At 31.9% G+C, this 26,833-nt stretch overlaps 1 protein-coding gene across 1 annotated transcript; it reads left to right on the forward strand.

The window, feature by feature from the left end:
* The first annotated feature begins 12,223 nt into the window (after nt 1–12,223).
* Nucleotides 12,224–13,102, forward strand: LOC120166830 (protein LURP-one-related 17-like). The gene is made up of 2 exons (XM_039176021.1): nt 12,224–12,577; nt 12,722–13,102. The coding sequence occupies exons 1-2, from the start codon at nt 12,299–12,301 to the stop codon at nt 13,100–13,102; spliced, it is 660 nt and encodes a 219-aa protein (XP_039031952.1). The 5' UTR covers nt 12,224–12,298.
* Nucleotides 13,103–26,833: the final 13,731 nt, after the last annotated feature.

The raw sequence follows: 26,833 nt of genomic DNA on the forward strand, positions 1-26,833 counted from the left end.
ACAAAACATTTACATCCAAAAGGATAAAAATAGCTAATGTTAGGCTTTTTATTTTTGAAAATTTCATATGGAGTTTTCTTTAAAATTGGCCTAATCATTACTCGATTTACCACATAACAAGCGGTATTTGTGGCTTCCGCCCAAAAATATTTTGGCAAATTATTTTCACAAAGCATGGTTCTAGCCATTTCTTCTAAAGTTCGATTTTTCCTCTCAACAACTCCATTTTGTTGAGGGGTTCTAGGTGCTGAAAAATTATGGCTAATACCATTAGAATTACAAAACTCATTAAATCCAAGATTTTCAAATTCAGTGCCATGATCACTTCTAACACTAGTGATAGAGTAACCTTTTTCGTTTTGGATTACTTTTGAAAATATGATGAAATTTTCTAATGCTTCATCTTTAGTACTTAAGAATAGAACCCAAGTATATCTAGAATAGTCATATACCAAGACAAATGCATATTATTTTCCACCCAAACTAGTAGTCCTAGTTGGCCCAAAAAGATCTATATGGATCAATTGTAATACTCTACTAGTTGATACGTCATTAATGTATTTAAAAGAAAAATTCGCTTTTGTTTTCCTTTAGTACAAGCATCACAGATTTTATTATTATCAAATTTTAGTCTAGGCAGCCCTTGAACCAATTCTCCTTGAACTAACCATTGCAAAACACTCATGCTAGCATGTCCTAGTCTCCTATACCATAACCAACTATCATGCTCATATTTTGCAACTAGGCATAAATTAGTCACATTAATAGAATCTAAATGCACCATGTAAATGTTTCCTATTCTATGACCAATAAGCATAATCTGATTAGATGCAATGTCAATAACTTTACAACTATTAGTTTTAAACATGACATTGAATCCTTTATCACAAAATTGAATAATACTCAAAAGATTATGCTTTAATCCATTCACATATAAAACATTTTTAATTTGTATGGAAGAAGTATTACCTATTGTACCTATACCTTCAATGTGACCTTTTGAATTATCACCAAAAGTCACTTATCCTCCATTTTTGGCGTTAAGATCTATGAACTAGTTTTTGTCCCCGGTCATGTGTCTCGAGCATCCACTATCAAGGTACCATGAATTTGGATTTGTTTCTCGTGCCTTGTAGCAATGCTCCTTTTCCTACAAACATAGATTAATTTCTAATTTTTGGTACCCAAATTCTTTTGGGTTCATATTCATTAGTTTCTAAAATCTTTGTCCCCTTTGGTATCCATTTATGAAAGACAACCTTATCTTTAGTAGTAATGAATTCTTTAGTAGTAATGAATTCTTTAGGAACCCATATACTCCTAACAATTTTACCATTCAAGGTTCGTTGAGGACTTCTATGATTGTAGCTTCTAAAACTTTTCTTAACAAAGTTGGATTTTGAATTCTCACCTTTTTCAAAACTTTTTGTTTCAACCTTATTAAAAGAAGTTTTAAGATCATCAATCTTCTTTTGATAATCATCATGAACTTTTGAAAGTAAGTTATGCAAGTCAGTATTTTTTCTTTTCAAAATCATTAATTTTGATTTGCAATTCTTTGATCTTACTTTCAAGCTCAGTGTTGGTCTTGGATATAAGATTATTTTCGTTTTTCAATTTTGAAATATCATTTTTGTATTTTGAAAATAGAGTCTTATAATCCGAAGCCAACCCATTATAATCCTCTAATAACTCATCATAAGATAATTCATCCAAATCGAATGAGTTAAATGTTACCTTAGAATCTTTCCCGATAGCCATCAAACACAAGTTTGCAACTTCTTGTTCCTCTTCATCGGAACCTTCTTCATCGCTCCATGTAGCTACATGAGCCTTGTGCTTCTTTTTGGATTGTCTCTTTTTCTTCAATTGTGGGCCATCATATTTGACATGCCCTGGCTTTTTGCATTCACAGAAAATGATCGGGTCTTTCTCCTTCGATTCAGTTTTGAAGCCTTCATGACGTTTGAATTTTCTTCCTCGGTTGGGCATCATCAACTTTCTGAATCGTTTGGCAAATAATGCCATTTCCTCATCATCATCATCGTCATTCGAATCACTCTCATCTTTTGTGAATTTGAGAGCAACTCCAATGTTTTTCTTCTTCTCCTTCTCCTTTGGTGTCTCGTCAATCTTATCAAAGTCCACTTCATCTTCAAGCATCATTTCATGAGTGAGAAGGGAACCGATTAGTTCTTCCAGAGTTAAGGACGTTAGATCCTTAGACTCGATAATTGTCGTCTTCTTTGATTGCCACGATTTTGGAAGGGAGTAGACTAACTTCCTCACAAGCTTTTCATTTGAAATGATCTCTCCATATGATTTGAGACTATTCATAATTGTTGAAAATCTATCCGTCATAGCTTTGATATCTTCATTTGGTTTCATCCTAAAATTTTCATAGCTATGCATTAGAATACTAATTTTAGATTTTTTTACCTCATCGGTACCTTTATGAGTGACTTGGAGTTTGTCCCATATTTCTTTGGCGGTTGTACAAGATGAAACTCTTCCGTATTCATCTGGTCCAAGAGCACAAAATATGATATGGATGGCTTTGGAGTTGAGCTGGAACATTTTTGTCTCTCCTTCACTCCACAATCTTGGATGAGTGAGAGGCTTGATGTATCCTTCTTCTACGCATTCCATGCTCTCATGTCACTTGCTTGAATGAAGTACATCATCCTATTCTTACAATAGGCATAGTTAGCTCCATTGAAGAAAGGAGTCTTGTTGACGGGCATCGAATCGAGACAGGAGTCGAAGTTTGAAGTATAGGCCATTGATGACTTTGATTATCGATGTAACTCTTCCCGAATCGACTCAAGAGGCGATTAAACCTTTAAATGAGTTAGGCTCTGATGCCAATTATTGAGTTAATCGATTGACAAAATCGGCCAAGAGGGGGGTGAATTGGCAATTAAAAATTTGGTAGAAGCTTTTGCAGAAAATTGAAAGTAATTGCACAACGATTTAGAGTGGTTCGACTTTCTCAACCAAAGTCTACGTCCACTACCTTAGCTATCAACACTAAGGATTTTCCACAAATTCACTAATTTGTCTTTCTTTTGATGACAAAGAGTAACCTTACAAACCCTCAAGAATTATACCCCAAATTCTTGATAACACTCTCTCCCAAAGAGAACAATACAAATTTGCAAACTTACAAGGAAATCCTCACAAGGTAGATTGTTTGCATAATTCTAGAACAAACAAAAGAACAATCAAGAATGAATACAATTGAGTACAAGTAGTGTTCTTGAAAGCAAAATGAATATTGAATGAAAAATAGGCTTGAAATGCTCAAACTTGAGGTTTGATGCTTTCTCTTTGATTCTCTCTTGATTCTAGTTGCTTATTGTTTCTTGTTATTGATCAATGGCTTCTAAGCTTGTTTAAATACACCTTGAATCACTTCTGAACGTTGGGGATCATTAATGAAGTTATTGGAGCAGTTTAAGTGTGAAAACAATTAATATTTCTGCTTGAAGTGTGGGGGGAATCGGTTCCCCCTCATAGAGAATTGGTTCCCTAAGTGTAAAATTCAAATATTTCGATCGTTGATCAGGGGGAATCGGTACCCCCTTGGGGGGGAATCGGTACCCCTTGGGGGGGAATCGGTTCCCTCTGGACATACTGGAATTTTTGGCTTTGAAATGGTTCGAAATACTTTGTAAAATTATTTTGAAATTATTTTAAGATTAAAACTTAATTTTATACTTGAGTAAGGATTAAAAATGACTTTTGAAAGATTTGGAGTAATATTTTGATATTCGAATAATTATATCAAATATACTTAGAAAATCTTTAGGAAAATCTTAAAATTCATTTATCTTAATTTGTTATATCGAAATATCAAAATGTATTCAACAATCTCAATCATGCTCCAGAAGAATACATAAGCGACACATTCAAAAGTTATTCACAGAAACATTTCATGAATGGTTAGGGCATACGGTAAGCAAAAAAATAATTGCACGACATGAAAATTATGTTTAACTCTTATTGTTTTAATGTATTGATATAAATGCTAATTGATTAACCTTTTATGCGTAATAGGTTTGGAGTGGGAGAGAAGTTAGTGAAGAGGTTAAATGGCTTTCTCAGTGTCCGAATAGAATTGTTAAAAATATAATGTTATCATCATTAATGGGTTCAGGTTCCACACAAAAATATCGTGAAAGATTAAAGAGGACACAAAATTTTGGATTAGTTATTACGTCTTCAACTACAAGTTATACTAGTGCTAGAGACAATCATCCTGTAGAGGGATATGCAGAATATTATGGAATCCTTACGGATATCATTGAGTTGGATTATTATGGCAAATGAAAGGTTGTGTTATTTCGGTGTGATTGGGCTGATGTAAATAGTACTCAATGTATTAAAAGATATTAATTAGGTTTTACAATGGTGAACTTTTCTCGATTAATTTACACTGGTCAGCAATTGATGGACGAGCCATATGTATTTTCTCCTCAAGTCAAACAAGTTTTTTACTTCCATGATCCAATGGATAAGGGTTGGTATATTGTACTTCGTAACACCCCTAGAGACTTGATAGACATCGGGGATGGAAGTAGAGATGACATTGAAACAAGATCATAAAATTTGCCTTTTGCATAACAAAATTTAGATGAACCTATTACTGGTACTAGTTCACAATTCCAATGGATTCGGGATGGCATGGATGAAGATATTTATGAAAATTGGTATGACATAACAATGTAGTTAGATTTTATATCTTAATTGAGTAATTTATAATGTTATCATTTATATATATTGATGTCGTCGAATATATATATTATTATTATTGTTGTTGGTATTTACTAATATTGTTGTTTGTTCATTGCATATATTATGCCTAGGAGAAAATTAAGTGATATACAGATTGTTCAAGCTCTTACCGAGGAGGAAGAAACAAATAATGAAGAGTCAATTGGTGTTGGATCTACAGAAGTTCCAAATATAGTTGAAGAAACTATAGAAATTGAAGGTAATGTTCGACTCCTTATTTAAATGGTGACTGATTTTCTTATTGACTTGATTTTGAAAACCTACACTAAATTATTTCTTATATAACTGAAAATGGTCCAAGGCGCAAGAGTAGAGATAGTACGATAATGAAGAAATTGTACCAACTTCCTCTTGGGGATCACGTGAGAGTTTCAAGTAACGATGTCGGTTAACCTATTGGGACAGAAACACGTGTTCTATCAGGTTACTTAGGCATTATTGCACGAATTCAAGTATTTTATCGATCAATTATGAGTCATGGCTTGAGATGCCGAATAGTAGCAAAATCCAGGCTATGGATTGCATTAAGGTAATAATTTCATTGTAATAAATTATTCATTGTAGTTCAATAGTAATATATTTACTTTCAACACTTGTATAAATTATATGAGAAATTTTCTTTAGAGGTTTCAAATGAATATTTAAAGCAAGCATTAGGAAAGAAATTGAGAGACCACAAGAGTTTCTTAAAAAAATATTTTAAGAACTATGTCAGTCTTAAAGAAAAACTGCAAAATGTCGCACTTGGAATGCTCGGATATCAATGGGAAGATACAATCATGTATTGGAGTTCAAAGAAATGAGAGGTATGACACACTTTAAAAATAATATTATGTCACTGAATTATTGACTTTATAAGTAATGTGGAGTTCAAACGGTAGGACCGAGAGCACGTTGGTATTGCTAGTAGACAACAACAAAAGTTTACTCACACTGCTGGATCAAAGAGATTTGCTCGTGTAGCTCATGAACAGGTGTTCGCGTTTTAATTATGATTATTCATATAGTCATTTTAAGTTGATAGCATATGGTAATTAACATTTTTATTATTTATTACTTTTTCGTAAGTATTAATTTATATTCTACATGGTAGGAAATCACGTTTGGCAGTAGAGTTGGAATAATACAACTCTTTGAAATGACATATACAAAAAAAAGATGACTCTCATATGGCTCCTGAAGCTGCATAAATTATGGTATATTTACTGTACATAAAATTTGCATTATATTATATTTATAGTATAAAATTTTATATTTTAAATCATTCTTGAATTTGTTCTATATTCTTAACTGATTATCAGGAAAAATTGAGCGATAAAATAGTATAGTGTGAAGCTACAGCTTCATCCCATGCTTCTATTAATGCGGAGGAGATTGAAAATCAAGTTATTGCTGAAGTTTTCAGTCCTGAAAGATATGGTCGAGTTCGCTGTCAGGGATCATTCGTTACTCCAACCAAATTCTTTGGATCCAGCTCGTTTCAGTACATGTTATCACACAACTAGTCTTCTCAATAAGAAGTTATTCGATTAAAACAACAGCTAAGTCAAGTTGATGAAAAAGTGCTCAAATGAAAGCCGAAGCTGAAGCGAAAGAAGCAAAGAGAGAAACGAGAGAAGCAGAAAGAGTAGCGATAGAAGCAGAGAGGGAAACAACATTTTAGAAAAATATAAAGAACTTCAAAAACAAATTGAAGCTATGAGGCAGATGATGCAGCAGAATCAAATGAAGAAATCATCATCCTAGGTGTTTTCTTAGCTTAATGCTTCCTTTATGTTATTGGAAAATGTTGAACTACATTATATTTAACTTGGATGTTTGTAAACTTTGATTTATTTATGTTTTTATATATTATTACTTAATTTGAATCGTAATTAAATTTACTGTCAGTTGTTGGATATTGTTACAGGTTAAATTTGGGTAATACAAAATATGAAGAAGATATGTTAAAATTAGTTTCGATTAGCAGCGTTTTAGGGGAAAAAGCCACTAATGGAGTGCATATTTAGCGTAATTTTTAGGAATAAACGTCTCTAAATGACCACCTATTACGATGTTTGTGCTCGACATGCCACTAAATATCAATTTTATTGCGGCGTATATAGTCTATCAAATCTATTACGGTGTTTGTGACTACAAATACCGCTAAATATCAAACATATTTCGGGAAAACGACTATAAATATCAAACATATTGCGGCGTTTGTGCCCAAAAACACTGTTATATGGCAAACCTATTGCGGCATTTGTTTTCTAAAACGACGTTATATAACCTGTAACGGCGTTTTAGTATACAAACGCCGCTACATAACCTGACTTTTAACGGCATTTATTAGTAGAAAACGCCACTAACAGTTGCAACGTTTGTAATAGTGGCGTTTTTTGTGATGTTTTTTTTTTGTGATGGCATCATTTTTGGTGGCGCTTTTAAACGTCGCTATAAGGAAAAAAACACTATAAACCAGTTCTACTATAGTGGCATTTCTGTTAATTTATAACAACAGATGATCAAAATAAAACTAAAAAAATTGTTAGATGTGATTTTAAAAAAAAATAGTTGAATGAAGAAAATAGAATAAAATTTATAGTCGGAATATTAAATGTGTAGTTTACCCGGAAAGAAATTAGAAAGGATAAGTTCAAAAGTTTAAAATTATTTCATGTCGGTAACTATATAAAGAAAACAGTACAAATCCTGACCATGAAGCAAGAATGTTGCACGTGGTTTGACACGTAATATTGAAGGACATGCATGCATAGTTTTCTAAATCGGGTAGGGAATAATATCTCAAAGGGACCCACCATGCCAGATATAGTGTGACCCTAACCAAGGCCACGTCTGACCATTATGATAAACAAACATGTTTTACGTTTTTTCACTCACAATCTTGACCCCACAGACACAAATCAAAGCTTCTCCATCTTATTTGAATAAATTAAAGTTGTTTTTTTCCCCGATAAACTACCCGTCTAAAAATCAAATTATTAATTTTAATTTGGTTTAATATCTAAATATTTTTTATAAAAATTTTACCTAACATTTTGTTCTTATTTCATTTTGATATCTCGTCATTAAAAACTTAATGAATATACTTGCATAACACGGCTCCGGTAGATGGACGACCATCAGAACGGTGGATCACGAGAGAATGATGAGTCGACTAACATAGTCCAACTTAAAGTCCATCGGACGATGGAACATGGAGATCGGAGATTGAAGAAATCGAAATGTTCATTATTGATTTTGGGAGATTGAGGTATTTTCCAGTGAAACCGAGGTTGGAATTGTATTCAGGAGATTGAAAATGTGTGAACTTGAAAGTTTAGGTTTCATCGGCTGACGAATACGATGACCGATGACTATAAACACGGTGGTCGACAATCTCATATGTTAAGTTTTTAACGACGAATACTGAAATGAAATAAAACTAAATGTTAGGTGTGGTTTAAGAAAAATAAACGTTTAAATATAAAAATAGATCAAAATTGATACATTAGATACTAAATGAATAATTTATATTTAGATAATTGGTTCACACACGGTTGGTTGAAGTCCCAAAAGGGGAGCAAAGATGCATGTTGAGTTTGAATGAATGTTCAAAGATGGTGGTTTTAGGTGGGGATGTCCCCAATTGCAGTCATAGTTGTGAAAACACTCCAAACCAGAAAAAGTTTGAAAGCAATCAAGTTGTTGAAAGGGATTATTACTAAAAAATAAAGTCATGATCGGCTGTCCCATGACAACCAAAAACTTTGACGTCTGAAATGTCACTTCTTGGCTTCATGCTGCAATTAAAATCGTAGACAGAGTCGGACATAAATTTTTTTAAGAGAAATGTATCTACGAATATAAAAGTTAATTTTTACTCAGTAAATTATGATGAACACTCAAAAATTAATTTAAAATTACAGTTAAAAAAATAAATTTTAACTTAATTTTTTATGTTTAAATTTCTAGCTTTTTTTTTATAAAAAATACTATATTTTCAATTAATAACATAATGTCTAAAATTAATATTTTAATTTTCAAAAAATCATTTTTAACAGTAATCTCATACAATTAAATTTTTATTATAATTTTTAAAATAATTTTTTAAAAATAATACTAAACTTGTCCTTAAAATGTGAACTTCTAAAATTTTAGAAATTTATATAATTTTAAGCGATAAAAATATATTATTAATTAAAAATATAAAAAAATTAAATGACTAATGTCTTTACCATCTCTTTGAGTCCATCCCGGACTAGGCTATATAGCTAGGTCATTGCTGATGAATCTTTTTGTAGTTTGAAAGTTCTTATGTTGACCTAGGGAGAAATGATTGGTTTGGATTTACTTATGGTCCTTTTATTATGTTGAAATTAAAGATTTCTCTCAACCTGATTTTAATGTTTCAAAAAAATATTTTTTTTTAAAATTTTGAATTTGAATAATAATATCTACATGATATATGTTTTTATTATAACTCTTATAATATTATAATAGATTTATCCAAAAGATAAATAAATATTGCAATATAACTACATCCGAGTGTTAAAATGGATCGTATTTTTCTTTAATATTAAATTAGACTGTCGTTACTTAGATATCCTGATATTGCGATTAAATGTAATTTTATGTCAAATGGAAAAGAAAGATAAAGTGTGTTGTAAATAATTCCCTTAATGCTGAATATACATGGTCCTTTTTCAATCTTTTACTATAAATATCTCTATGCGTAGTGGAAAGACGTGTTGGAAGTGAGTATGACTGAAGATAGATGTTCCAGAAATTTAATGCCACTGCCTTAGATAGTTAAGATATTTAAGACCTTTCATTATTATGCTTTATCAGTGTAACATCATTGGCCAAACTTCCCAAAACCCAACTTCACATGTTCACTTATTAAAAGAAAATTGTAAACTATATATTTAGTACCTGAATTATTACTTTTATTTTATTTTGGTATGTAAATTTCATTTTTTTAAATTATACTTGATGTTTAGTTTATGTTTCATTTTGAAACTCACTGCTAAAAATTTAACGATGATATTAACGTGTCATCATAAGATAATGGCATATCATTATTAAAATATATCACGTCTGCAGTTTTGTTAAGTTTTTAACAATAGGTATCAAAATGAAACTTAAACTAAACATTAAGTATGGTTTTGAAAAAATAAAGCTTGGATATTAAAATGGAACAAAAATAATAATTTAAGTACTAAACATGTCATTTATCCTTGAAAATTGGTATTCTTTACCAATTAAATATATTTTTACAGTAGACATGCTAATATTTTAGATTAAAACTCACTCTTACATAACATTCCGGTTGTCATCGAAATAATTATTAATTATATAATTTTTTAAAGTAGATAGAGTAATATTTTTTTTATTAAGTTAAGGTGATTACAAAATAGTATCTGTTCGAAGTACTCTTAATCATTTGACAATAAACACTCAATCACCCTTGCAGTCGCTGGTGCTCAAACTCATGACCTCTAGGAACAACAAAGATTCCTTTAACCACTGAGGTAAGTTAATTCTTACAGATAAAGTAACATTTTAAAATAAAACTCATTGTAAATTAATCATAGATTTCCTCATCAAAAGGTGAAACCTTAAAATTGTGAGGGCAACCAATATATATATATATTAAATAATTTATTAATTTTATATTTTTAATTTCATTTTAAAAAATAAATGATAACATATCGTAATCTTGTGTTCAATAACAGTGCTTATACAGATCCAACAAATTAGACACACAATTATATTTGCATAAATGTGACAATAAACGGTAGTGTCCGATCATAACATGAAAAATATTTTTTATATAATATTTAGTTATTTAAATATTTAATTTTTAAATAAAAACAAAAAAATGAATATACTTACTTATATAATTTTAATTATTATTATTAACCAAATTAAATTTAATTAATAAGATGAAAAATAATAGGACTATACATATAATCAAATCTATTATCCGAATGAAAACAATAAACCAACGAGGTCTGCCTGCTGTCTCACCGTGCTCTGTTTTGTTTCATTTGGTTGATGTCATCGACCCAGGAAATCGTGACGGAAAAAACTAGAGAGAATAAGTTAATGTTGAATCTCTATCAGATTTTACGAATAAATTTATTATACGGTACTTTAATTCAAGGTTAATTTAAAATAATTTTTAATTTAAAATGTTATCTCATTGAACTAAAAAAGAATATAAATTTGTAATATTTTCTATTTTAATCAGAGAAGAATATATTATTTTATGTTAGAGGGACGAACTTATAAAATTTTAAGGGTTAATATGAACTTATAAAATTTTAAGGATAAGAAATAGATTTTCACTAAAAAAATACGGAAAAAATATAAAATACAGTGACAGAAGTTAATGGAGATTAGTGGAGGCCATGACCCTAAAATTTTAAAAATTATAGTTTAGATATTTAAAAATTTTAATTTAGCCCCAATTTTTTATAAATTTACATTAATTTTTAGTTTTTTTTTTGTATATTCTTAATTAAATCCCTCCCAATATTTTTAAAAATTTCTTGTTAAGCTTCTCAAAATTTTAAAAAATGTAACTATACCCCAATTTTTTTGAAAATGTAAAATAAAACCTTCAAAAAAATTTGAAAATTTTAATTTAAATATCTAAAAATTATAAAATTTTAAGTTGGATCCCTGAACTATATCACCAAGTTCCGCCATTGATAAATTGTATAGAAATTTAAAACTTTTAAGGGTTGCGATTGCCCCTCTCAATCTATCCCTAAATGTAACTAAAAAGCTACATTACAAGGATTTAGGGCTAACAACCGAAAAAGTTATACAAATTTATATTATTTTCGATTACAACCGAAAATGTTATGAATAAAATTTCAGTTTTAACATAAAATATTATTTTGTTCGACCTAAAAAATTAGGTTTAGGATAAAATTTTCAATTACAATTAATTTTTATCAAATTTTTTCTTATACTAACCGATTGTATTTAAGATTTTCTGTCCAATTTTACAGTTTTCATTGCTTATGATCATTGAAATCAATGAATTACGAACCTAACAAATACATTGAAATTAGAGAAAATTTGGAATCTTGGATACCATCGACGCAGCAATTGAACCCCACGTGTCCCCTTTTCCAACGTTAAGAATATCGAATTAAAACACCCTTTTCTTTTCCAAGATGAGAGGTAGGTAAAAAAGATTTTTTAGTTGCCATTCTCACGCCTTTAATTAATTCGGACTAACCTTTAATTAATTCGGACTAACTTATATTGAACATTTAATTTTAATGAGTGAATATATTAGTATAAATTTTTTTATGTATACAATAATTCAAACTCAAAATCTTACTTAAACGATTTATAAATAAAAAAAGTTTCTTTCGAAATAAAATAAATACAGCTTAACTACCATATGTTTAGTCTCAACTCTATGGCTAATACCCTATAAATATATGCTTTCATAATCTTCTCAATCTTCCTCAACAATTCCTGCACCAACAAAAACATGTTCCTTCTCTTGAAATCCTTGTCCAGATCAGTCCACGATGAACAACATCAACACCAGCCCGAGTTTTCCGAAACCCAAGGCAATGCCGGCGGTGTTATTTGCACATCACTAACAGTGTGGAGAAAATCACTGTTGGTTAGCTGTACTGGATTCACAGTGATTGATTGTACTGGAAATCTGGTTTACCGAGTTGATAATTACATGGGAAGACGCCCCAAGGAACTCATTCTAATGGACGCCAAAGGCACCTCCATTCTAACAATGAAACGTTGCAAGGTAAACCATCAATCTTTACATAATTCTCCAATGAATCATAGTTGTAATCAGGGATAGACCGGGAGCGGGTGAGGACGTTTCTCTGAAAATTTCAGATTACTATATATCAAATACGAAGCTTAATTTTTTATTTTCATGGCGCAGAATCTTGGACTAACACATAACTGGGTTATCTACCGAGGGGAAGTGGGTGATTATTACTGTACATCAGTTGTATCAGAAAAGCCAATTTTCTATGTGAAGAAGTGCATGAACATTTTGCATACCAACCCTAATGTGCTAGCATACGTATATCACCGGTCGTCGGACAAAAGGTACACGTACACGATCGAAGGATCGTATTCGCATCGATCGTGCAAAGTGGTGGATGAGAAGAAGAGAGTGGTTGCAGAGATCAAGAGGAAAGCTGCAATGAGTGGAGGTATTTCCTTCGGCCTAGATGTGTTTATGTTGATTATAAAGGCAGGATTTGATCCTGGATTCGCCATGGCTCTGGTTCTTTTACTGGATCAAATGTTCACTTAGATTTTAAAGCAGTAGCATCAATTGCCATGTAAATAGACGTATAGTTCAAATTTTCCAGGAAAATTTCCTGGAAAATTTTCTAGTTGCTGTTAATTTACTCAAACAATATAGAGATTGAGTCCATTTTCAACTATATTTCATTGTATATTCCAATGTTTGCAAATTTTCAACAACACGCGTGTCGAACGTTTCTTACGCAAAATTGTGCAAGTTTGTTGAACCAACAGTTCCAGAGACGAATGCACTAAGCTCCGTAGGGAACAAATTTATCCTTATTATTTTGAAAAAAGTTGTTAAAAAATAGTTTAGTACGTTAAGAGGAACAAAATAAATAAATAAATTTGCATACCCAATTTTTTTTTAAAGATGTATTATTAAAATTTTAAAGGGTAAAGTACACAAATGGTTCTCCGACTATAGGATATTACTTTGTTGAGTTCTTCGACTATTAAAAGTAACAAAATTGTCCTCAAACTATAGAGAGTTGTTTTGTTGAGTCCCTAGACTATTAAAAGTTACAAAATGGTCACTTGATTATTCATTATGTTCCAAACTCGTCCTTTTTCGTTAAAAAATTAAAGGTCGTCTAAGCTGGACGTTAACATGTTGACTGAGATATGATAGTCGTTTAAGATCATTAAAATAGGTTTTATCATATCTCAATCAACAGGTTAACGTCCAACTTAGATTGTTGTTAATTTTTTAACGGAAAATGACGAGTTTGTAACATAATGAATAGTCGGGGTGACTATTTTGTAACTTTTAATAGCCTAGAGGTTCAACAAAATAATATCCTATTGTCAGGGGACCAATTGTGTTCTTTACCCAATTTTAAATTCATATTTTTTAATTTCTAAATCTCACCAAACAAGCCTAGCTATTGCTTGGTCAAATTCCTTTTACTTAAGTCACATTCTTGTTTTTAAATTGTGCAATTAATAATTTAGATAGTTACTACCAGAAAATGGTCTAATTATGGTTTTAGTCCCTCTACTATAATAAAAAATGGGATTTATTTCTTTTTACAATTTGGCATAATTTGGTTCTTCAATGTTTATAATGTTATTAGAATGTACAATTGATGATAGGGTAAAAAATAAGTTTAGTATATGAATTATTGTTTGTGTTATATTTTGGAATCCAAACTTTATTTTTTCTCAAAATCATACTTAATATTTAGTTTAAGTTTCATTTTGGTATACATCGTTAAAAACTTAACGATGATATTTATGTGTCCCCATAAGACAATGTCATGTCATTGTTAAAAAAGAAAAAAAAAAGATGTTACGTTAGTAGTTGTCTTAATTTTTTAATGACGAAGTATCAAATTGAAACATAAACTAAAAGTTAGGTATGATTTAAAAAAATAAAGTTTGAATACCGAAACGGTACAAAAATAATTGTTTAAGTACTAAACAACGTAGTTTACCTTTGATGATATCATTAATAGTTCTTACTGCTAAAATAATGGCATGAAAGATGCATAGAAATCTAATCAACCATATTCTTATAATTATGATTTCATTAAAAAATTCAAAATTAATTCTTAAAAAAGAAAACTTAGAGTAAGCCTAATTATAATTCAATTGGGTAGCCATAAAAGAACAAACAATATCATAATAGCACGAACTAATTTACTTAAGTGATTAAAGAAATCATTGTTGTTCTTTGAGGTCACGGTTTCGAGCACCAACGACTGCAAGGGTGATTAAACATTCATTGTCGAATGGTTGAGAGTATTTAAAATAAATATTACTTTATAATCACTTTTAGTTTAATAGGAAAAAAACAATATCAAAATAAGTTCAATGAAAATAATCAGCCCAAGAACTCAAGCCCATATTTAAAAGAATTTAGTGAAATAATAAGCCCAAACTAATTTTCAAAACCAACATTCAAATATAAACAAGTCCAAATTATATTCATATTCGTTCCGAACATCAATGTATCCCAATCTTTGCATGATTTGTCATATTAATTCAATAAAAAAATATATATGTTCCGGTAGTACAAATATTAATTTTATGTTTAATTTAATAAATTATAAATATTTTTATAGTCAAATACGTTGAGATAATTAGCCAGGGGAAAATTCTCTATATAATATCACTACTAATTTATTTGCTGAAGCAGGGGATTGCTACAGTGAGATTTGGAAGACGTAGGAAGCACAACACATCTTCAGGTTTTCAGAGAAGAAGAGGAGACCACAATGCATCTTCAGCTCTTCCTAAAAAGACACATTCACGAGACAAAGACAAAGGCAGAACCATGCATGGTGCATGGAGAAAATACATTATGGTCCATGCATCTTCTTCGAAAAAACTGAAGACACACTGTAACTGTCGTATCTTCTAAGTGACACTATATCAATCACTCTACTTCAACAAATAATTCATTATGTGGGGAATCCCCCCCCCCCCCACAACATTATCCAAATGTTTTTGCCTTTTTTGATATAAATCCAAACCTCAAACCCAAAAATTATACTCAAATCCTAAATTACAATCTTTCACCCCACCCTCACCAACTTGTCCCTTCCTTTTTGGCCATCCACAGTCCACCAAAAAAGAAGAAAATTCCCCATTAACTCAAATCCTGTCCGTAATTAACCATAAGAGAATATAGTTTGGCAGTTTGGGTGCATAACATAAACATTAAATTCGACAAAAGCATCTAAATTCAAGCAGATAAAATTTCAAGGCTATACAGTGGTGATAACCTCCTACAGTGCTGTAGTCACCCGTTTTTTTGGGGTTATTATTAATAATAATATTATTATTATAATCATTATTATTTTTAATACAGTTTTTATAGGCCCAAAATTACAGCCCAAACTTACATTACAACCCAGCAGCCCAAGACCCGAAACCCTACGGTTTTCAACTACAGCTTTAAGCCACCAGACTACGTCATCCGTTGGATCTATGCTTGATCCAATGGCTCAGATTCATTCAGATTAGGGTTTCTTTTACCCTATCATTAGCACTCTGCCGCCATCTCATCTCAATCGTTGGATCTGCCTAGATCCAACGGTCATGATTCTTTGATTATTAGGGTTTTGTCATAAGAACTCGCACCAGCCGTCGACTCCACGCACGCCTCTCTCTACCCACGAGAGATGCATACCTTCGTCTCGCCGGTTTCCGAGACCTGTTGCCGTCACCGCGGGTTTGTCGCCGGTCATCACGAAAGCAAACAAGAAGCTATGGGGTAAAAATATTTTACACCGTCTTTACATACATCATCGTCGGATTTCACTCCTCGGCCAGAGCATCGAAATCAAAAAAAAGGGAAACAAACAAAAATATTAAAACTTTCAACTTGCAAGCAAAAGGGAAAGAAGAATGCTTCGAACGAGAATAAAAGAGAACGAAGGAGAGAAGAAAAAGAAGACTTTTTTTCGAAAACAAAAAAGAAACGAAGAGAGATTTTTCGAAAAAACCAAAAGGAAACAAAAAAAGAAAAGAGCAAGTAAAAGAGAAGGAGAATAAGACTTACTCTACTCGTGGTTCTCTGGGGATCTCAGAGATCATAGGAATCTAAGTTACCGAAAGGTAACTTCCTAGATCTATGCTTGGTTGTTTTTTTTGGATAAAAAGGACTTTAATTCTAGGTTTTGGGAGAAAAGGGGGTCATTTATTGGTTGTTTGCTTCTCACCCCGACCACCGTGAGTGGCAGTTGACGGCACTGATGACCAGTGTTCTGTCCTGGTAGTGGCTAAGTTTGAGAGCATTTTGTGGTGTTTTTGTTTTGTAAAAAAAAAAAAGAAAAACGAAACCTTACAAAAAATTTAGCTTTTACATGGCTTATGTGCGGGTTGGGTTTAACCCAACAATGGATCTGCGTGCTATGAAGAATGTGTGGGTTATTTTCGTATGCAATTCCCTTGTTTTTTAATGGAATCCAATTTGGTCCTTTGAACAGTTTTAGTACTTCTTATTTTCCTTTGATTTCGCACGACTATTTCATTTATTTTATTTTATTTTTTTCCATGAATATATTTGCTTATTTCTTATTCAGTGATTTTATTTTTGCTATACTCTTATTGTGACCGATAGTTTAATTGTTCATTCGATACGGTCCCTTGTGCTTGTTGTGATCATTTATTTTCTGATATTTAAATTAAACTTGCATTTTACTTTTCTTTCGATTGAATTCCTATTTTTAGTTTTAGATTTTTATATTCAATAGTCATATTTTCATTTACATCATCTTGGCCATTACTTTTCCACGATAACACTATGCTTCTCTATGCGCATATATGTTGCCTTCTATTATCTTATTATATATATATATATATATATATATATATATACACACACGTCATGTTGCCCTTTTTTTACATTATATACCAACATGTTAATAGCATGTACGCATATTGTTTTCTTTTATTACCCATAAAATATTTTAATATGCTTTCTTTAGGTTTCGAACATGTATTATTAATCTAAAAACGAGGTAAAAAATTATTTTGTATGGGAAATCTATGGAAACACGACTTGACTGATAAATAATGTGTTTTCGACGGTTGTTCGTATAAAATAATATTTTTTAAGATTCAAGTGAGTTTTAAATACATTAAATACATGTATTTTGCATAAAAATTAATAAAAATCTATGGAAATGCGTCTTGACTGACAAAAAGAGTGTTTCCAAGGATTGTTCATGCGAAATTGCATCCTTTTTATTTTCGATACTTTTTCGAATATATTAAATATGTAAATTTCACAAAAAATAAATTAAAGCAATATTATTTTGTATTGAGAATCCATAAAAACACGCCTTAACTGACAAAGAGTATTTTTTAAGGATTGTCCGTACGAAGTAATTATCTTTCTCGAAAATTTTTTATAATAGGATCATAATTTAAATGTATATTCAAATTTACAAATTTTAATATTTAGATGACGTATAATCGCTTAGGTACCGATCTTGGGAGTTGTGGAGGTGCTCAACCTTCCCCACGCGTAATCGACTCCCGAACCATTTTCAAAATGAGTTTCTATTAAACGCAAATCACTTTTTATCTTTTAAAATTATTTTTCTTAAAATTATTTTAAAAGATATTTTTTAAGTATTCGACCTACCTAACCCAAAGGTCGATGGTGACTCCAAATTTATTTATTTGTGAATTTATTTTAAAAACCAATATTTCCTAAAATTAAGTTGGATCGCTCCTCGCCATAGCCCCAAAAAGCTTAAGGACCGTTCTGACAGTTTGGCGACTGTGTTGGGGACGTTAGAGAGTTAGGTCGTAATCGATTATACGTCATCTTTTTAGTTGAAAATGGTAAATACGAATGATATTTAAATTTTGATACTTATGTTTTGTTTGCATTGCATCACATCATACATATTTTATTTATTAGTTGCACTAATGTGTGATTTACGTGTTTCAGATTTCTGACTTTTTTTAGTCTGATTGTTTTTGGATCGAGGCAAAGGATTGTGAGTTTCCCCTCACACACATTAAAACCATGAATGATTAGAGCCTTCTAATTGTGCTTTGTCCGTTAGGTAGGGGTGAACGCTATGCTTACATGAGAAAAATTATTTTTCTCCACATGGACTTTAGCAAGTAACCTCTTGGGTACATACACCTTGTGTTTACGAGCAAAACATTGAGTTTCCTTGCATGGACATAGGTAAATGCATCATGTCAAATTGAACTTGATCTGTTTAAGCCTATAATGGGTGAGGATCGAGAGAAATTCTCTTATGATTTACAAATTGCAGAAAAAAGGCACAATATAGTCGTTAATGATTTGGGAAGATGTCAAGCCGAAAACCAGATGTTGAATATGTCCATAGCCAATATGGAAGCGTCATATTAGCACCACAAGTGTGAGAATGATGCTGAGCTAAAATCCATTAGAGCCAAGAACAAGACATTGATGAAGATTGTAGATGATTATAGAGATCTTGTATGAGAACTTCGTAACCACAAAGACTTTCTTACAAGGAAGAAGAGTGAACAACATTGTCTACAACTTTGAGAATTGACACATAGGATGAAGGAAAAGGCGACACCATGAAAGAAGCTACTACCCAAGAAAGCAATGTGGCTCACAAATTGGTTAATTTATCGGGCTTTGTAAGAGATTTGAAGCAGATTGACAACTCAACACCTGAGCATGAGTGGAAATTAACTTGTCTTTTGAGAGAGATAGAGACGTTAGGAGTGAAAGCTATCCCTTAAAAGTAAAGTTTGTTTGATGCACTAAAACCTTTGTGTTCAATGAAAGTTGTTTTATGATGGTCACTCTGGAATGACACCTTTTGTATACATGCATTTGCATTGTATTTGTTTATTTAAGCATTTTACATGCATTAGTTATGAAAACATGGAAATAATTTATGGAGGGTTATGTGATAGTAATACCAAGATCATTCATTCATACTACCTCATCATCATGAACAAACAAATGGAAACAATAGAGCAATCTCATGAGGAATCACAAGATCGGTTGCAAGAGCAGTTAAACGGGTTATAACAAGATATGGGGAATCAACAATCTAGTTATCTACAAGATGTATCGAATCAAATAATCTAGGTGGTGACAACCAAGGCTGCTGATAGAGAGGAAATAGTTGTTAAAGGATGTCAATGTTATCAGACTAATGCGTCGAGAATGATAACCTACCTTGGAGTATCCCACTCGAACCTAAAGAATAACCTCATTAATCATGAGCAATTTGAATATAAATAAGTGCGGTTAAATGAAGATATTAGAGCTATAAAAAGTGTTAATGCCTCCCACAAATAACTAGAAGCGAGAGAGTTTAGCCTGGTCCCTGATTTAGTCATCCCACATGAATTTAGGGTGCCTAATTTTGAGAAATATGATGGCACCAGTTGCCCTTAATTCATGTGAAAATGTTTTTTACAGATATAGAAGGGTATTTAAACGATAAAAATCTGCTGATTCATTACTTCCATAATAGTCTTGGGTCATCTATAATATAGTATAACTGTTTGAGTAGAGAGCATATCAATACATAGGTCAATCTAGTTGATGCCTTTCTAGGGAAATATCGATATAATAAAGGCTTAGCCCTAAAACGTCAATATTTTCAAAGAATAAGGATGAAAACTACTGAAAGCTTTAAAGAATATGCCATAAAATGGAGAGAGATGGCAGCACAAGTTCAACCTCTCATGTTAGAAGAAGAAATATCATACATGTTTTATAATTCTCTTCCAGCTCCTTTTTTCGAGATAATGCTAGCAAATACAACAAAGGACTTCAAGGGTCTTGTGACAGATGGAGAGTTAATTAAAAATGCAATCAAAAAAGAAACTTGAAAGTCACTTCCAAAAGCCTAACTAACCGAGAAGCGAAAGCTGACAAGGTGAATGGATGTCACATCCAGAGTCCTCACACCCACAAAAGAAAATGAACAACTAGTCATTCGAACCAACCAAAGAAAGTCTCACGATAAAGAAGTACTTCGAAGTTGTTCCAAACTTCTATCTCAAATATATACCCCGATTTGATTAAAGGTCAATACCTTACACTGAGGCCAATAAAAGTGCCACCAAACCCTTCTGCCCACAGCTATGATCAAGATAGTGTCTGTGATTTCCACTTAGGGAAATCTGGGCATTCTAAAGGGAATTTTAGGCCACTGTTAAAGGAGATATAAATGCTTGTTGAAAATGGAACGTTGACACAAGAATTGATGGAGTAGTGGATGACGAACTCGAGTTGGGTAAAGCACAATATATAGCATTCGATTGAGTCAAGTGCCACTGCATTATATGAACAATAAGGGGCTTTTTTGAATCAACATATGAGTATGTTATTCACCTGCTAGGGAGGTCAGTTACACCTGTGTAAAACTAGCATGTTTTGTTTGGATCTATTTTCCGACCTTTCTTCATTTTTGGAGTATTTTAAAGTTTTTTTAGTTAAATGAGCACTACTCTTTTTTTAGACTATGTGCAATGAAACAAATTTCTTTCTAAAAGTTCAGTAAATAAAATAAAAGATTCATAGATTTTGACAAGTGATAAGATTGAACCCCTAAAAAACCATAACCGTGATCATGCTTCAGAAGTTACACCAGAACATCATACCCTGTTCTTGCAGGGACAAATATAGCATTCTCCTCTCATGAAGAGACGATCAAGAGGTCTGACATTCAGGTATGTATAGGAGCAGGTAACTTGGGGCCATCTCCTACGTATTACATTGCAAAACTGATTAGACTACATTTCTATTGAAAACGTTCATGATGACCATAGTCTTCACAAATGAAATGATGGAGTATATGAGTTTGATTTAGGTTATTCGTTTGGGAACTGAACTCTAAATATGACATTTCCTGATCTTCTACGACACCTAGACTATAATAAGTTCTTCTCAATGAGTTTAAGAAATTTTTAATCTAAATACTTAAAAGGTTAATAAATTATTATTATAAAATAAATGAATAAAGTTGAGCTATTCCGCTAAAGCAATTGGTTATTAAAGCAAATCAAAACCCTGACTTTATGAATAGATTGCATTCAATTCATGACATTGATCGAATACTTGAAAATTTGGTGTTTGCTCCACTGTGATTGTCAAGTTAATGACTTTGTGACGAGATGAATCTTTCAGCTATACCTGAACAAGGGAAAATTAAATTAAATAAGTTTCAAATAATAAAGGCAATATTGCATATGGTTTGAAATATAATGAGTTTCAATGGAAAATGGACTAAGGGAGTTGAGAAACATTTATTATAGTCAACTTCACACAGACACTCATGAATCATGTCTTTAGAATAATGTCTTTGCACTACCTCTGCTAAAGGAATCTATGAAGTCTGAACAAATGAAATATTTCAGAAAACCGAAATAGAAGTGTTCTAAAAAGTTTAGTAATTGATTATGCATTTTGTCTGCATCCGATTAAAATGTCAATCCAATATAGAGGGTATGTCTCATTATTCACAATGACCGAGAAATGAGGGGCATTTCAAGGATTGAAACCTTAAAAAAATAAAGAACCAACCCTTCATCTTAACACTTGTCAAAGATCTATATATACCATAAGTATTTTTGAAAAAGAAAAATTAATATTTGATTTACCCAATATTCATTGAGTTGATTACTTTTTTTAATTGTAAGCCCGAAGTAATGGGTATTATTAACTTAAAAATAGTAAAAATGACAAAAACATTTTCAAACAGGACAATCTCTCGAGAATGAAGGAGGTCCTTGAAGATGATGAGACTTGTTTTGCCTTAAATGAAGAAGTGGGAGGAAAGAATAAGAGCCAAACCAAGAAGAACAAAAGGCATAAGAGAAATGAAGACATTCTTCGTTTTCCTTTGAAGCAATGAAGTTTGAAAGATCAAAAGACTCAAGAACAAAACTTCTCACACTTTGTTGTGACATCGTCAACATCAATAATAAATCATGAAGCATGCAATCACCTTAATAAGATGGACTTGTGATTCTTGATAAATGATGCAAGAGTGAGACCAATAAAGGATGAAATTTTGGCGCCTAAATATGGACGAGTCATGAAAGTACCCACATTGGGGCATGACCAAAGACCCAAATCATGTTGAGATAACAAGGTTCAGACCGAAAAGACATTGAGAATGAGCCGCACAACTTGGAGTGTTAGGGGCATGCCATGAATTTGGCAGAGCTTACATTGTAGAGTAAACAATAGAGCATAAATTAAGTGTAGATCCCTGGAAAGACAACTCTGATAGCGCAATTAAGTCAAAGACAGAAAGAGGCATCAAGGTTATATTTCTGACCACAACAAGAATTCAAGAAATGAAACATTTCTTTTGAGACTTTAATACAAATAAGAGGCAAAGAAGACACAAGGACATAAGTTGATCAAATGGCTCTTCAAAAATGCAAGCTTGAAATTATAAGTTGCTACACTGATATTTGAGAAAACCCTAGAGAATAGTGATCAAGTGGAAGAAGACTAAGTTCTCCACTTTTGAGTCAAAGGAAAATTGAATCAACATTTATACATTCATGAGAAAATCATTTGCATAAAATAAAATGCATTACATTGACATATTTAATTACATTCACATTTCACACATAAACGCATGGTTTTTACAGATCTTCCAGTGAAAATAGAATATTCATGATGTCAAAATCCCAACAAGTGAAAGCTAGAATCCAAACCTTAAATGTAGGAAATCATGTTTAGAGGGGTAGAACCTGAAGAACATAGTGACCCAATCCACAAAAGAAGCATTACTTTGAAGTGGGGCATGTTACCAGACCATTAAGTTGTTTTGAAAAATGAGAAACTGATTTCCAAAGTTTCTCATTTAAATCTTTTATGAAAATAAAATTTTTGAAAAGTAAGAAAATTTTTCCAAAGTTTCTTATTTAGTAAGTCCTTCGGGCCATCAGTAAGTCTTTCGAGCATGGTGATTAAATCTTTCAGGTCATCTGTCAGTCTTTCGAGCGAGATGATAAGCCCTTCGGGCTGTCTATAAGACCTTCAGGCATGATGTTTTCACATGAATTTTGAAAAATGAGAAAGCGGTTTCCAAAGTTTCTCATTTAATATTTTCAAAAAATGAAATTTTTGAAAAGTAAGAAAGCGATTTCCAAAGTTTCTTACCTAGCAAACTATTTCGAGAATTGGTAAGTCTTTCACACCATCAGTAAGTCTTTCGAGCATGACAATTAAATCCTTCAAGTCATCTGTCAGTCTTTCGAGCGAGATGATAAGTCCTTTGGGTTGTCCCTAAAGCCTTCGGGCAAGATGCTTTCACATGATTTTTCAAAAAATGAAGAAGCAATTTTCAAAGTTTCTCATTTAGTATTTTCAAAAAATGAAATTTTTGAAAAGTAAGAAAGCAATTTCCAAAGTTTCTTACCTAGTAAACTATTTCCAAAATTGGTAAGTCCTTCGGACCATCAGTAAGTTTTTCGAGCATGATGATTAAATCCTTTGGGTTATTTGTCAGTCTCACTTGAGACAACATAGAGATGGAACCGGGCAAAAACGTGTAGTCTTTTTATCTTTGCCCTATTCTTGTTAACACAAACATGAGCAAAGAGGGGCAGCTATAAATACCCATTTTTTCCGGGTTATTATTATTATTATTATTATTATTATTATTTACTATTATTATTATTATTACAGTTTTTTACAGTCCCAAAATTACAGCCAAAATACAATTGGGCCCAAACTTACATTACAACCTAGCAGCCCAAGACTCGAAACCCTAGGATCTATGCTTGATCCAATGGCCCATATTTATCCAGATTAGGGTTTTCCTTAACCTATCATTAGTAATATGCCACCACCTCATCTCAACCATTGGATCTGCATAGATCTAACGGTCATGATTCTTTGATGATTAAGGTTTCGTCCTAAGCAGTTGTACTATCTATCGCCTCCACGCGCGTCTCTCTCTACCCGTATGAGATGCACACGCTCGTCTCACCGGTTCCCGAGGCCTATTGCCGTCACCGCGAGTTCATCACAGGTCATCACGAAAGCAAACAAGAAGTTATGGGGTAAAAATATTTTACTCAGTCTTTACATACATCCCCGCCAGATTTCACTCCTCGACCATAGCATTGAAAGTAAAAAAAAGAAACAATCAAAAAGATTAAAACTTTCAACATGCAACCAAAAGGGAAAGAAGAAGGCTTCGAACGAGAATAAAAGACAATGAGAGAAAAAAAAGGAGACTTTTTCGAAAACAAAAAAGAAACAAAGAGAGATTTTTCGAAAAACCCAAAAGGAAACATAAAAAGAAAAGAGCAAGTAAAAGAGAAGGAGATGAAGACTTACTCTACTCGTGGTTCATCGGGGAGCTCAAAGATCATAGGAATCTAAGTTACCGAAAGGTATCTTCTTAGATCTAGGCTTGGTTGTTTGTTTTTGGGTAGAAAAGACTTTAAATCTAGGTTTTGAGAGAAAAGGGTGTCATTTTTTAGTTGTTTGCTTCTCACCCACACCACCGTGAGTGGCGGTTAATGGCACCGATGACCAGTGTTCTCTCCTGGCAATGGCTAAGCTCTTTGAGAGCATTTTGTGGTGTTTTTGTTTTGTAAAAAATGAAAAATGAAACCTTACAAAAAATTTTGAGCTTTTACATGGCTTATGTGTGAGTTGGGTTTAACCCAACAATGGATCCACGTGCTTTGGAGAATGTGTGGGTTATTTTCGTATGCAATTCCCTCATTTTTAATGGAATGCAATTTGGTCCTTTTAACAGTTTTAGTACTTCTTATTTTCCTTTGATTTTGCACGACTAGTTCATTTCATTTTATTTTTGTACATGAATATATTTGCTTATTTCTGATTCAGTGATTTTATTTCTGCTTACTCTTATTGTGACCGAGTAATTTTATTGTTCATTCGATACAATCCCTTGTGCTTGTTGTGTTCATTTATTTTTTTGATATTTAAATTAAACTTGCATTTTACTTTTCTTTCAATTGAATCCCTATTTTAGATTTTTATATTCAATAGTCATATTTTCATTTACATCATCTTAGCCATTACTTTTCCACGATACCACTATGTTTCTCTATGCGCATATATGTTGCGTTCTATTGTCTTATAATATATATAGGTATTTGTTTATACACACGTTATGTAGCCCTTTTTTACATTAAATATCAACTTGTTAATAGCATATTCGTACGCATATTGTTTTATTTTATTACCCATAAAATATTTTAATATGCTTTGTTTAGGTTTCGATCATGTATTATTAATCTAAAAACGAGGTAAAAATTATTTTGTACGAGGAATCTATGGAAACACGACTTTACTGATAAGTAGTGTGTTTCCGAGAGTTGTTCGTACAAAATTATATATTTTTTAGATTCAAGTGAGTTTTAAATACATTAAATATATGTATTTTTCATAAAAATTAAGAAGATATTGTCTCATATAGAGAATCTACGGAAATACTTCTTGACTGACAATTAGAGTGTTTTCAAGGATTGCTCATGCGAAATTGTATCCTTTTTATTTTTGATACTTTTTCGAATATATTAAATATGTAAATTTCACAAAAAAAATTAAAGCAATATTATTTTGTATGGAGAATCCATAAAAACGAGCCTGAACTTAAAATGAGTGTTTTTTAGGATTGTCCCTACGAAGTAATTATCTTTCTCGAAATTTTTTTCTAATAGAATCATAATTTAAATGTATATTCAAATTTGCAAATTTCAATATTTAGATGACGTATAATCGCTTAGGTACCGATCGATCTTGGGTGTTGTGCGGGTGCTCATCATTCCTCACGCTTAATCGACTTCCGAATCCTTTTCAAAACGAGTTTCTGATTAAACGCATATCACTTTGTATCTTTTAAAATTATTTTTCTTAAAATTATTTTAAAAGATATTTTTTAGGTATTTGACCCACCTAACCCAAAAGTACATGGCAACTCCAAATTTTTTTATTTGTGACTTTATTTTAAAACCTAATATTTCCTAAAATTAATTTGGATTGCTCCCCGCCATAGCCCAAAAAGCTTAAGCACCATTCCAACAAGTGCAAAATAAAAATAAATGCAGTATGACTTGCAAGATTGCAGTAACAATGGAAATAAAACTAACCAGCTTCAAAGAGAAAAAAATGGAATGGGCAAAACATAATGCAATAAAAAAAGTTGTGACCTGTTTAACACCCTAAAACGACATCCATAGTCATGAACTTGTGGGGGTTTTAGGTCAGTAAGGTACCTTGAGGAAAGGACAGAAAGAGACAAACTCT

The sequence above is a fragment of the Hibiscus syriacus genome, unplaced genomic scaffold (assembly GCF_006381635.1).
Source record: "Hibiscus syriacus cultivar Baekdansim isolate YM2019G1 unplaced genomic scaffold, ASM638163v2 tig00111648_pilon, whole genome shotgun sequence".
NCBI lineage: Eukaryota > Viridiplantae > Streptophyta > Magnoliopsida > Malvales > Malvaceae > Hibiscus > Hibiscus syriacus.

Coding starts and splice junctions, on each gene's coding strand:
- LOC120166830 (XM_039176021.1), top strand. CDS start 12,299: ATGTTCCTTCTCTTGAAATCCTTGTCCAGATCAGTCCACGATGAACAA. Junction 12,578..12,721: donor TAACAATGAAACGTTGCAAG/GTAAACCATCAA, acceptor TTCATGGCGCAG/AATCTTGGACTAACACATAA.